This window comes from Protobothrops mucrosquamatus, unplaced genomic scaffold, assembly GCF_001527695.2.
Source record: "Protobothrops mucrosquamatus isolate PMUCROS unplaced genomic scaffold, P.Mucros_1.0 scaffold24, whole genome shotgun sequence".
NCBI classification, from domain to species: Eukaryota; Metazoa; Chordata; class Lepidosauria; order Squamata; family Viperidae; genus Protobothrops; species Protobothrops mucrosquamatus.
In genome coordinates, this window is record NW_015386409.1 from 358,559 (window position 1) to 372,425 (window position 13,867).

At 37.5% G+C, this 13,867-nt stretch overlaps 1 protein-coding gene across 1 annotated transcript in view; it reads left to right on the forward strand.

Annotated features, from left to right (window-relative positions):
• The first annotated feature begins 4,524 nt into the window (after positions 1-4,524).
• Positions 4,525-13,867, forward strand: part of SSBP3 (single stranded DNA binding protein 3) — a 23,056-nt gene continuing 13,713 nt past the window's right edge. The window contains exons 1-5 of the mRNA XM_015810858.1: positions 4,525-4,557; positions 6,120-6,200; positions 6,963-7,022; positions 10,627-10,693; positions 10,806-10,882. Coding sequence (XP_015666344.1) covers positions 4,525-4,557; positions 6,120-6,200; positions 6,963-7,022; positions 10,627-10,693; positions 10,806-10,882 — 318 coding nt within the window. The remainder of the gene's footprint in view (positions 4,558-6,119; positions 6,201-6,962; positions 7,023-10,626; positions 10,694-10,805; positions 10,883-13,867) is intronic.

Sequence of the window (13,867 nt, forward strand, 5' to 3'; positions counted from 1 at the left end):
CTGAAGTACAATACTGGAATGCAGTTTTATGTTTATTGCTATAAAACATAAAAAACAGGGCTTCTGTGCAGCTCTATGCCATTCATGAATTGGATGGGTGGATGGATGGGAATAGTCACTTTCCATTGTCCTTGTGGTGAATGCAGAATAATGAGCAGCTGTGTGAAAAAGCTGTATGTACATTAAGATCCATTTCCATGTCTCCAGTGAGTGTGATTATCCCTCCATTACTTGCCATTACCGATTTCATCTATCATTCCTTTGCCTACTCTTAGTGGTCTGAGATTCTCCTTCCACTCTTCCAAATCTCTTCTGAGTCTAAATATTTTGAATTTTTAAAAAATTCTTATAAATTTGTTCCGTCTGTAAGTAGTTGATTGATGTGTTTCAAAAGCACTACTTGTACTAGCTCCACATCTCATATCTTGCCATCTTTTAACCAAGTGATTTTTCCACTACAGCAGAGCTATTTATTGCGCACAGTTCAGATAATGGGAGCTGTATTGGTTGTCTTAAACTGCAGTTAAGTGATAAAGAGAAGGCCATGAAATCACAGTATCCCTTGCCAAACCACTTACCTACATAGAACAGCAGAAACATTTTGCTTACCTTAAATTCTGTTATGATACCAGAGTCAGTATCAGTATTAAGTGCAGTAAAGCCAGTTGAATGACTTTATAGACCAGAATTATGAGACATACTTTAAGGAATATAGTTTAGTTACGTTACTGATTAGTACTGTGCCGGTCAAGAATTAATAATTGTTAAATTGGGGATTGGCTTTCAAAGCAGGAACATATGATCCTGAAATCCTTTGTTCTACTTCTCTCTCTTAACTATAGTTGAGAAATCTTTCATGTGAACTGACATTTAGTTTGTTTTATTTATGCCTTTGAGTCAGTGTTAACTTCTAGCAATTGCTGAACAAGTCCCTACAGTTTTCTTGGCAATGTTCTTGTGATTCACCATTGCTTGGTTTCTAAGACTGAGAGTGACTGACCCAAAGTAGCTCAGCTGGCTTTGTGCCTGAGGTAGGACTATAATTCACAGTTTCCCGGTTTCTAGTCTGGTACCTTAACCGGTACACCAAGCTGACTCTTATAATGATATTAGTGTACAGATAATATATCTGATAATGCTGCTGAGTGGGATTAGTATCCATTTAATTTGGTATTGCCTATGCTCAGTAATGTAAGACTAGTAAGCACTGCAGCAGACATCTTAACTATTTGGTGTAGTGATTAAGGCAGGGGTCTTCAAACTTAGCCCTTTTATGACTTGTGGACTTCAACCCGCAGAATTCCTCAGCCAGCGTGCCAAGTTTGAAGACCCTTGGATTAAAGCAATATCTTGTGCGGTGTGTTGGGCTGAGAGAGAGAGCTTGGCCACAAGGTCACGCAACCCAGCTGGCTTTCATGGCTAAGGCCTGAAAGCTAACTGGGTGACCTTGGGCCAATCATTTTCTCTCAGACCAGCTCACCTCACAGGGTGGTTGTTGTGGGAAAAAACAGGAAGAGGAAGGTATGTTGGGTAGGATAGGGTTGCTGCCTTGCATTATTTGTAAAAATAATAAAGGTGGATAAAAATAAATAACTCCTATCTTAACTGAGCTCTTTATATTATTCAACTTCAGTTATTACAAAGAAACGTGTGGACAAAATTGTTTTAGGTTTGTAGTTTGAAGCTACCGTTTAAAAGTAGGAGAATCATGAAATGGCTTGATAAAATTGGATAAGTGAATGAAAAGAATATGTAGAAGTCTGTCTAGATCTATAAGTATATGAAGCTTGGATATTACAGTTTGGGGAATACAACAATATGGTAAGATACAAAGGTAAAGATTGTACAGCTTTGGGGGAGGGTGTATGAACATTCAGTGGATACAGGCAGTTTTGCTGGTAGTTGTAATAAATAAGTTTGAAGTCATTAGATGGTTTCTTTGAGCTTTCTAGAAGCTGTTTTTGTTTCCTTTAGTAGCTAGCTGATAATACATTTGGAGAAGAAAACGGTTTTGTCCTTTTTATGACTCTTTTCAATTAACAGTTGATTATTTCTGCTTCAAAACTGTATGTCACAAACAACAGAACATGTTTTTTCTGACTTGATATAAGCAAAGCAGTGTACTAAATCACTGAGGTTAAATCCTAGATAGCAGGTATTATTTACCTGCACGCTTTTAAAAATAAAAACTAGTTTGGTTAAAGGAAATAGTAATTCAAGTTCATATTTCAAACTGTGGATTTTCCTGAATTCAGTTTAAAAAAAGATATTTTGTTGTTGTTTCAAATTGTTATATTAGTACATTGAAGTGGAAGAACAAGGAATTGTATTATACCATGTGTCTGTCTGTCTGTCTGTCTGTCTCTCTCTCTCTCTGTGTGTGTGTGTGTGTGTGTTTGTGTGTGTGTATGTGTGGTGTGTGTATCCATGCATGCATAAATGATGAATGGTAAACACATTTCTGTGGCAAAAATTAAATGAGAAATTTCTTTTTGAAATTAAACAATCATTTGTACTAGAATGGTTTTGGTGGCAAGTTTTTATATGCCACTTATGGTATCATACAAGAACTTTTTCTTGTACATTCTGCTACAAAATGCAAGCTGGACACATGTATCATATGAATTCTGCATTGTTCTGCAACAAATCTGATTAGGAAAAAGAAAACCACCATCATTGAAAACAGGACACAGGAACAAGAACATATCAATTCCAGTCTGTTTTGATAACTAGACAATATCTGGGTTGGATATTGGGGGAGAGTTATCACAAGCCCATAAACAAAATCATTTAGTAATTTTTTGGTTGGCATTCAGCTTACATAGCTAAAAGAAGAAAATTATTAGGAAAGCATTTTAAGAGCATCAGCTAATGTATATATAATTCTTTTCTATTTGCAGTTAAATAATCTTAACATTTAGTTTCTTTTGAGCACTGTCAGAGACCCTTTAAATATTCCTTTCCAGATAGATACTAAACTTGGTAGAGGACATGATAATTAAGATCCCATTGTCTATGTTGTCTGAATAATGGCGCATACGATATATACTGTATGTGTTTTGTGTTAGGTATGAAAGTTGCACATGTTGGAGGTCTTACTGCTTTTCCTGGGTAGTATTAGAAGGCAGGATCCTAATTCTTGCCTATTCATTGTATATAATTATTTTAAAGGGAAATGCAACAGTTGAGGCGTGTACGTCTTTTGTACATCATCATGTCATTGTTTGGCTATCAGTGCTAAAACAAGGATAGCAGAGCAAAGATAAGATGTGAGAAGCAGCTCTGAGCCTTCAGTTAAATGAAGAGTTAATGAGCAAACATTAGCACCCTGCACACAATAGATTCTATTAATGCGATGGGAAATCAGTTTTCCAGGTTAAATATAACCTGGAGGATCAGCAAAGAGCGTGCTTCTGTTTAGATTTCTGTTTGTATCTTTCTGTGTTAACTCTTAACAATTCTTTTTCTCCTTTATTTATATTGCACTCAAGTTTCCTTTGTACAAAAGATTTGCAGGTGCAAATATGTCCTGCCTTCATTAACTTCCCCTCCCCTTTTAAATTTATGTGATTTCAATTTTCCTTCCCTGTACTGTTAATTAGGGGATCCTCTAATCAGTACCATTATCACAGTGGTATTCATGTTTAGGAAAGCTGCTAAACAAATGCTTGCAAAATTGCTAAATGGCTAATTAATGTCTGTTAATTAAGAAAATTGCTCATGGTAACAAACCGTGCCATTGCTGGCAGCAGCTAGAAGGCGAACACTTGTTGAAATTACTAACATGGCAGGTATGGAACATCTGTTCGTCTGCTCTTCCTGAAGTGTGTGTGGCTGCTTCTCCTAACTTACAAATCATATTTGGTTTCCAGATCAATTACAATTTTGTTTTTATTTGCAAGGACAAAAAAATAAAATTAAACAAGCAACATATTGTACCTCGTAGCCTGAATTTGGATATTCATGTTTCGGACCTCGCTCTAGAAAAGAAGTTCAAATTCTTGGAAGTGGATAATGTGTTTAATCTAACCAGTCTAGACTTGTAGCATGACTGAGCTAAAACCATACAAACACGTTTTTCCTTCCTTGCAAGGAAATATAGTGTTTTCCCAATCACTAGTCAAAAAAGTTTATTTGGATCACCAAATAGTTAATCAGGATGACAGAACATAAGCAGACATCTCGAAAAGGCTGTGCTGTAGTTTTGCATAGATATATATATGCAAGCTACTCCATTCATAAGAAATTCTATCTCTGCATGGGACAGCTTTTGGGAGGGGATTGATCTACACCTGAGCTGAAAAGTGAATGTTTCAGGTGTTTTGCTCTGGCAAGTGAAGAGAAGAGGTTGTAAGCATCTGTGAAGATTCTCAATCATTGAGGTCATGTTTGTTCTAAAGGTGCTTTTTCCAAAAGGCAACTGGACTTTCTTGGGGTTGTTTTTTCCCCCTTTGAAAACGTTTCTCTTTTCATCCAAGAATTGAAGAAGAAAGTCCAGCTGCCTTTTGGAAAAAACATCTAGAAATGAAAGACAAAGACATTACTGAATTTCACGAGGTATGGGACATGTATTATAGCTGGTTAGAATTAAGGAATAAAAAAGTAAGAGAAGTAATGTAAATAATTGTTAATAAATGTAAGAGATATAGGACATAGTATTGTTAAGGAAAAAGGGGAAAAAAAACATCTTTGGGATGAGAAAAGGGGTTGTTTTGTTCCAGATAGAAAGAGGATTGGATTGATCGGGATGGAAGAGAATGGCAAAAAATCTGAGAACATTGGTCATTAATATTGGGGGGGGGGGCAGTTTTGAGAAGTTTGGGGCAGGAAGGGGCTATTATATGCCAAAATGAGAAAGAAGGCAGTGCAGGTCAGCTTTTCCTTACTTGCTCCATCTGGATTTTATCTGATACTCAGAACAACCAAAGCATTCCACGGTTCCTTTTTGCTAAAGCATGCCTAGCTTCAGGTAGCTTGACACAATGGGCTGGTTCTCGGTTGAAACAAATGTATTTTCCCATTTGTTGGAGGTCTCTATTTTGAATGTAGAGACATATTTTAAAACGCCCCTGTTCGTTTGCTACTGTTGTCGCAGATTTCTAGATTGGGAAGTACTCTGAAGCAGAAGAAATACATTTAAACACCCTCTCTCTTTGTTTCTTCCCTCCTGTGAGCTGCGTGGCAGGTGAAAATAAAATGCTAATTTACTATGACAGGATTGTGAGTGAACAAATTGTTTTGCACATTCTGCAAATATTTAAACAAATGCATTTACTGATGATCCAATATTGTGGAAAAGTGAGACTTGCATCAGTAGATATTCTTTTCAGATAGAAAAGCTATGTGGCCCGAATCTGCATCATGATTCATACCATCAAAGCAAATTTGCTACACGTTGGGCTTACGCAAAATGTCTGATTAACATAGTTTGGGAAAAGCATGTTGTAATGCAGGAAGATACCAGGACAGATATGGTAGACATGCTGTGTTTCTTGTGATGCCATGTGTGCAGTTTTTAGTGAGTCTAGACAAGGGAATGTTTAAGGTATTAGGAAGATATTATATTAATTGAGATCAGAGTTTGTATTTAGTAAGTTATGGCAATAAAATGTATGCTCACCAATTATGTGTCGCTATACATTGTATGTATTTTAAGCTGTCCATGATCAGTGGAACTTCAGCATTTGGTCCAGTGACAGAACAACAGAATATTCATTAATTTTTTTCTAATCCAGATATTGCAATTACCAAAGAAACCCATTCTATCCATTACTCAGAATTCTAAGACAAACTTTGAAAATGAGATGTGGCTAAATAATAAATGTTAGTTTGTTATTTGCTGTCTGCTGTCAGTGTTATTAGAAGAATTTCAGTGGCATTTTCAAGAATAATGTGCAATTACAGCGACCAAAACTAAATTACGGCCAAAGCCTCTTCCTTTCTTTTTCTTTCTTTATAATCTAAAAGCTCTTCTGATATGCTTAGCCGTTCTTCTTCAGTTAATAAAACATCGAACCAAACTATTTGTTTGGTAAGATTTATCAACTTACTATGCAAATTCTTTTCTTGCACATGGATGTATCTGATCTATAACCACCTTCTTCTATCCAATCTGACAGGGACCGCCTGGCTCTCAGCCCTCGCCACACGCACAGCCTCCACCTCACAACCCCAACAGCATGATGGGACCCCACAGTCAGGTAAAACCTTGAATCTGGGTATATGTGTGTTCTGAGTGAAACTTTCTAGCATGTGGGGGGTCCTTCTCTTCCACTAACATCATTATATGAGGCTCCAGGATCATTTCAGTAACTTTGCAGATTTATTTCTACTCAAGCTGTGGGCCCCGAATGCTTATTTCATTCCATCTCCATTAAGACGTCTGTTTTTCTGGGTTGAACTTGTTTTATTGACATCAGTTTAGAAAACAGCTTTTCATTTCGCGGATGCTAATTTACATGCAAATATAATTTTTACTCTTTTTTTTCCTGAATATGGTTTGAGAACATGTTTTCACAACTTGTCATTGGAATATTTTAAACTCAACCCTTCTTAAACCTCATTTTTCATTTAACAAACTAAGTAAAAGAATATCCAGTACAGACGTTGTGTGTTTAATTTTAACAGCTGAATCTACAACTGCGAAAGTTTAAAATATATAGCACAACACACACACAAACACACATCAAAGATTTTGAAAAAAAAAATACCGAGAGGGGTTTTTTTTGTTTAATTTGCTTTTGTATATATTTGTCAAATTATAAGTTGCGTGGAATGCAGGATGTTGAATTTATTACTGGGTTGGCTGGGACTCTACCTCAAAAATACTTAGTTAATGAAATGTGTGTATGTAGTGTGTGTGAGGGGGTCATTTTTCATGTGCATGTACAAATGAGAGTGCTTAATGTTGACTTCCACATTTAAACATTCATTGCCACTCAACTATTTTTATATGCTTACAGCCTTTTATGTCACCGAGATACGCAGGAGGCCCACGGCCCCCCATTAGAATGGGAAACCAGGTACTGTATTAGCCTCTAAGTCCAGATAACTTTTTACAGTACTACAGGTAGTCCTCGACTTACAACTATTCGTTTAGTGACTGTTCAAAGTTACAAGGACACTGAAAAAAAACCTATGACCATGTTTGACACTTATGGCCATTGCAGCATTCCCATGGGCATGTGAACAAAATTTGTACGCTTGGCAACTGGCATATATTTATGACAATTGCAGTGTCCCGGAGTCATGTGAGCACCTTCTGACAAGCAAAGTCAATGGGGAAGTGTCACTAACTTAACAACTGCACTTAACAACTGTGGCAAGAAAAGTCATAAAATGGAGTAAAACTCACTTAACAACTGTATTGCTTAGCAATGGAAATTTGGGGCTTCGTTGTGGTTATAAGTCAAGGACTACATGTATTCAGATTGAGATACATATACCTAGGAGGAGAAACAAGCTTTAATAAAATGTTTATCTATTCTTACACTAAGCATGTTCCATTGCAGATGAAGTTTTGCTGGCAGGAATAAAACCTGTAGGTCTAAAAAAAACAAACCCATGGAATATAAAAAGAGTATAGTATATAGCCAAATTCTTTATTGGCTTCATGCAAACTAGAGTATAAAAGAAATACAGAAAACTGCCTTAGTCGCAGAAAATATTTACACTTCCACTTTTATAGGGCTCTTTCTTTAAGATAATAACACAACAAAGAGCAGTAAAATCTGTTCTGAAATTGTTCTAAGAGACTACAGCACAAATACTGCATTTTGTTTTGCATCGGGGCCATAAATTCATACGGGAATAGCTTCCCACTATTCTTTTCCAGTGACTGGTATTCAGAAGCCATTGAAAGATTTATACAGCATATACTCTGGTCATGCGCACCTTTCAAAAAATGTTATGGTTATAAGAGCAAGCCATCTTCTAAATACATCCTTTGCATGTTTTCAAAATTAAATATTCTTAGTTACATTGAGCATGCTGAAGTTGTTTTCCTAAGATTTATGATTTGAGCTACTCTTGCTACTTAAAACAAGTGTGAGGGAAGGGGCGTTCACACAAAATGCATTTGGCCAGCAGTAGTTGGCATCAGAATAAAACATTTCTATTTTGTGCTGTCTGCTGCTGCGAACATAACAATGCGAGTGTAATAGTGAAATTAATAAACTCAGTCTTTTGTTTGAAAGATAGCTGTAAAAATAAATTAATATGGATCTGCCAAATATTTAATTGTAGATTAATCTCTTCAAATATAAATGAATCAGTGAATAAATTGGTTAGATTTAAATAAGTGTGAATCCTGTGAAACTCTTCAACAGAGCTTGCCCCTGAAAAATAAGTAAAGGAGCATAAATCACCATAATTTATTCAAAGGTAAAGCTGTAGTTCAATGTAGTGTACTATGGATACCCTCTTTAGTAGAATTTTCCTTCCCATTGGCAAGAACCAAAATGTCCTGCAATGCAGTTATTCCTTGACTTACAACCATTAGTTTAGTGACTATTCAAAGTTACAACAGTACTGAAGAAAGTGACTTATGACTAGTTTTTCACAGTTATAACCGTTGCAGCATCCCTCTAGTCACGTGATCAAAATTCAGGCACTTGGCAACTGGCATGTACTCATGACAGTTGCAGTGTCCCAGGGTCATGTGATCGCCATTTATAAGCTTCCCAGCTGGCTTCCAGCCAGCAAAGTCAATCTGGGGAAGCCAGATTCACTTAACCACGCGATTTACTTAACAATTGCAGTGATTCGCTTAAAACGGTGGCAAAAAAGGTCGTAAAACGGGGGCACAACTCACTTAGCAACTGCCTTGCTTAGCAACGGAAATTTGGGGTTCAGATGTGACCTTAATTCAGGCAATCAAATGCCCTTCACTTATTTTTGGACTACGATTCCCATCAGCCACAAGCAATCCAAAAAGAAGCTGTATTTCATGACACCTGTCTATAATTGCTGACAAAGCAGCAATCAAGAGTTAATCCTCCTCCTCTCGTTTTATTTTTAGTTTCTTTTTTTTTAATCCCAAGCCTTTTGTGGCTGTGTCATGGATAAGGGAATGATAATTTTTGGCAGTGAAAAAACAGCCTAGACAGAGTTAAGGAAAGGAAAGCAGGGTACAACAACTAATTGCTCCAAGGAAAATTATGTTAGGAAAAGTAAATATGCAATTTACAAAGAGCTGGCATATTAAAAGAGAGAAGGAGGGAAATGTTTTCAGTATGGTCTTCCTGCTGTTCAGAGTTGAAAATGAATTCTGCTACTTAAAAATAATTCTCTGCTTGCCTCATACAGTGGGGAAACAAATACAATAAATATATAAATACATAAGAGGCAGAGGATGGGTCTGCCTATTCCTGTTTGAAATAGGAGTAGGTATCTGCAATATTAATCAGTCATGTTCCATTCTGGTCCAAAGTGGACCAGAAAAGTGTTGAAAGTGTTATTTATCAGTGTTGAAATGTTGTCATTTGATTCAGGGAAAATTGTAGTTAAAAATTCTAACTAGAAGGCTTCTGGATTCCCCTTAGCATATGGATAATCACACATTACTGCTCTACAAATTGATTTTCTGGAACGCCTATAACAAATAGGTTGGAGCTTGGAAGTGGATTGTGCATATTATCTAAATTTCAAGCTAAATCATTTGGCTAAGGGCTGTAAAAGAGAGACTGTGAATTGTTAAAAGCACGTCTGAGTCCACTTCTGGAAAAAAAAAAGGCTTGCTAAACCTGTTCTTTGTGATTTTTCTATAATTATTTATACTAACTTAGTACACAAGTATGTCCATACAGTATATAATCCACTGCTTTCTTAGAGCAAATTCTGAAAGCAGAATTTATCATTTATGTAGTTCCTGAACAGAACCAATTTCTTTTAGAAGGGAGTCAAATAACTTGGACAGATTTCTTAACTGAGTGACAGTTTTTGCTATGTGCTCATCTGTAGCATCTGTACATAGAAACTGATACTTGAGTTCCCAAGGAAGGGCCTTTTTCTCCAACTGCAGGTTGCACATCTCCATGTGAAATAGATATGTATGTTATTTACTGACAATACTAATAGATCTTTTAAGAAGTCAAGCTTGAATGAACTTCCTATGAAGTCACTTTAATCCAAAACAGAAACTAATATGGAACTAGTTAAGTAAATTTACTGAGACCCAATTTGATAATCTCAGTATTATTCTGTAAAGAAGGATTAGAGAATTTGTGGATCTCCAGATGTTGCTGAATTCTCAGCATCTCCACATTGCCTGGCAAATTATGCCATGCTGAGGGTCATATATAAGCAGTAGCTGAAGGGACACAACTTCCTCAACCCAGCTTTTAAAATTTCATCTCGCAAGGGTTCAGATTTATATTCATCCACATTCAACAATACCAGTCTCAGGTGCTTCCAAGCAGTTCACACGGCCTTGCATCCAATGGTTTAACTTCAGTGCCATGTGTTATTGGCTGAAAATGAGTTCTGCATTTTTTTGCATGGGGGTACCCTGACTAGAAATAAAGTATTGCCTATCTATAGCTCTAGTTAATATAGAAAAGACAGAATGTTAATTGTTTTAGGTATCCATAATTTAGATTTTATCAGCTTTGTTTCCCTCTTTTGTAGCCTCCAGGAGGTGTTCCTGGTACACAGCCTTTGCTGCCCAACTCCATGGACCCTACACGGCAACAAGGTAACAGATGTTGAAGGTGCCTTCAGAAATTCCTTCACTGGGCTTTTCCCTCTGCTCCTTGTTTATTTCTCCGTAATACTCTGTAACATCTTCCTGTCTGTTCTCTCACTAGGGCATCCCAACATGGGTGGGCCGATGCAAAGGATGAATCCTCCTCGAGGAATGGGACCGATGGGCCCAGGTCCACAGGTAAAAACCTGGGCAGACCACTTTGTCCCCTGTCCAGTGCCAAGCGTTATGCATGCTACTTTGTGAAGTTTGCAAGCAAAACATCATAAAAGCAGCCTCTAGGGGCTCTTCCATTCCTTCTAAGACCTTTTCTCTCTACCATTAGCGGTAATGCATTTTACATTAGTGTGTTTACATATGTCTGGAAAAATCCCACCTTCCCACATTTAGTTAGGGCTTCAAAAAAAATAATGAACATTCCCCATCACGTACTTCACGCAACCACCTATTCCCGTTCTGTTTTTGCTTTTTAGTCTAGGCAAACTTCTATCTCGTTGGGATTTTCCCACTCAGGAATGATAATCTTAGTGCAAGGTGGGAAGAGAGGAGGCTGCAGATAGAATGCTGTATGTATTTCAGTTGAATCAATGTTAATAATTAAATTTGCTGCAGTCTCATCTGTTTTGATTTACCTCGTTCTTTATAGCAGGAGCAGACACACAGACCCCACTCAGCAAGCTTCCCCCCCCCCCGCTGCCTTTTTTTTAAAAAAAAAAAATCATATACTTCACCTTCGCTACATTCTAGACAGGAAATGAAGGAAGACAAAGGAAGAGTAGGTGGATTGAAACAATCCTGGTTGTAACCAAATCACACTTCGTTTCTCCTTTCCAGAGTTCTGATTCTGTTTAAACCTGAAGAATCTAGATAGGTTTCTAAGCTGCCCTCAGAGCTCTTGCTCAGAGATAAAAATTTTGCAATATGTTATATTTATTTTTGCCCCCAGGATTGTCTTAGGGATAATTACTCAGGCCAACAGTTTCCAGATCCATGAAACAGACTTTCAGAGGTTAAAGTCAGTTGGGGAAGAGAGGTGAAAGTTCTCTTCTCTCATTGAGTCCACTTTTTGCTTGCCTCTTGGCTATTCCAAGTAACTGAGTAGTCTGATAATTTATTGTTGTCTTGGGAGTGATGCAAACCTCTGCTTTCATAAGCTTGCTGCTTGTGGCTCTGTCCTGCCATCTTGTTCTCTTAGCTTCTTCCTCTGCCAAGCTGAAACATCTGCCTCTCCTTGTCACGTTACATTTTCAAACAGGTTTTTCTTTGGTTGTGGTTACAGACCGCCATTCCTCACTGCAGCATGCATCTAACCATTTGAGAACACAGGTCAAGGTGAAGTCATTCGGTAGTATTCAGTTAAGGGAGGACAAGAATTTAACAGCCATATTTATGTTCTCCTGCATCTGCAGCCAGGGGCAGAGGCATGTTAAAATCATCTTCACTATATAGCAGGGGTCTTCAAACTTGGCCCTTTTATGACTTGTGGACTTCAACTCCCAGAATTCCTCAGCCAGGCACGCTGGCTGAGGAATTCTGGGAGTTGAAGTCCACAAGTTATAAAAGGGCCAAGTTTGAAGACCCCTACTGTATAGGTTGGAGACAAGAGTTCCAAGTTCCAAACGTGCTTACATATGTTGCCTGTCTGACAAGATGACATCACTCTTAATGAAGCATTGTAAATATGTCGCCTTCAGATGGAAATCCCATTTCTTCTGGGCTGTCTTTTGAATAGTGTCTAGGTTTAGTAGTGCACTCAACTATAAAATATTCTTGGCTGCCCATGTGTTTGCTTAGTATGTTAAAGACCTTACTCATTACAATTTGTCAACCATAGATTATGGCTTAGCATTATTATATTTGGTTGCACAGTCAGCCAGATGTTTAGATTTGGCATTGTTGTCCACCTAGTGCAGGGGTAGGCAACCTTGGCTCTTTTATGACTCGTGGACTTCAACTCCCAGAATTCCTGAGCCAGTCTGGCTCAGGAATTCTGGGAGTTGAAGTCCACGAGTCATAAAAGAGCCAAGGTTGCTTACCCCTAACCTAATGAGTCCTTCTCAAGGACCTGAGGTGGTGGTGGTGGCAATGATGATTTCTTATATAAAACATGTTTTCAAAACTCACAAACTTGTATCTTACTCAATCTTCAAAGTTTATTGCTGTATGTGATTCAGTTGGTATCTGAATCCTAGGGACAACAATATGCAGCAGTTTTTTATACACCTTTCCTGGCCTTTCATAATAGTTCTCTTGTTCACTTCATGGTTTGCTACCTCACTTGAATCTTTCAAACTTTGGTTATACAACACTACTGCTAAGCCCAATTTGAACAGTTATCACAATGAATTATAGTGAGAACAGCTTGGAAATGGAAAATAAACAATATGTTTGCATTCTCCTAAGCAGAAACTATCTATAAGCATCCAATGCAGAATGCGGCCCTGAAAATGAGCATATGAGAGAGTATCCATTTGCTAAGGAAAGTGGGCTAATAGCCTTTGGAAAATCATTTTTCTTAATCCATTCCAGCAAATTTGATATTGCAATCTTGTAAAGTATTGGATAGCATCTTAGAAGGAAAATGTGCAAGACTACATTTTGGTTTCTTGCTGCAAATTGCACGCATCAACTAATATCCTGTGATATTTCTCATATTTGCTGCAGCAGCAAAAGTACTGAGCATTACAAACTTTCCTTACCATATTGCTCTTCTTGATTCAATCAGACCTGCACTCCGACCCTGTACTTCTACCAGAATAAACAAAATATGCAAGTATAAGAGAGCAATCACTCAGGCCAATTATTGTTAGGGTAAGACTAGATAACTAAACAGGCATAAGCAAAGACAGAAGTTATGTCTAGATTTGGAGAAGGGGACAAATAAATTTTGATGAGTTTCAGAGCACATTGGCGCTGAAATCTTCTAAGTCTTATTTCTGCACTGATTGGGATGAAATAATTAGAATATTAATTTAATTTAATTTAATACATTGACTTATATGCCGCCCTTCTCCCCACGGGACTCAGGGCGGCTCACAGCATATTAAAACAACATAGCACATTTCCCCAATAAAAGCCAATTAAAACCAAATATTTGTAGCTGTGTCTCTTATTAAAAATCATTAAAAATTATCCCTATTTAAAATTCACCCTAGGTCAGTCCCG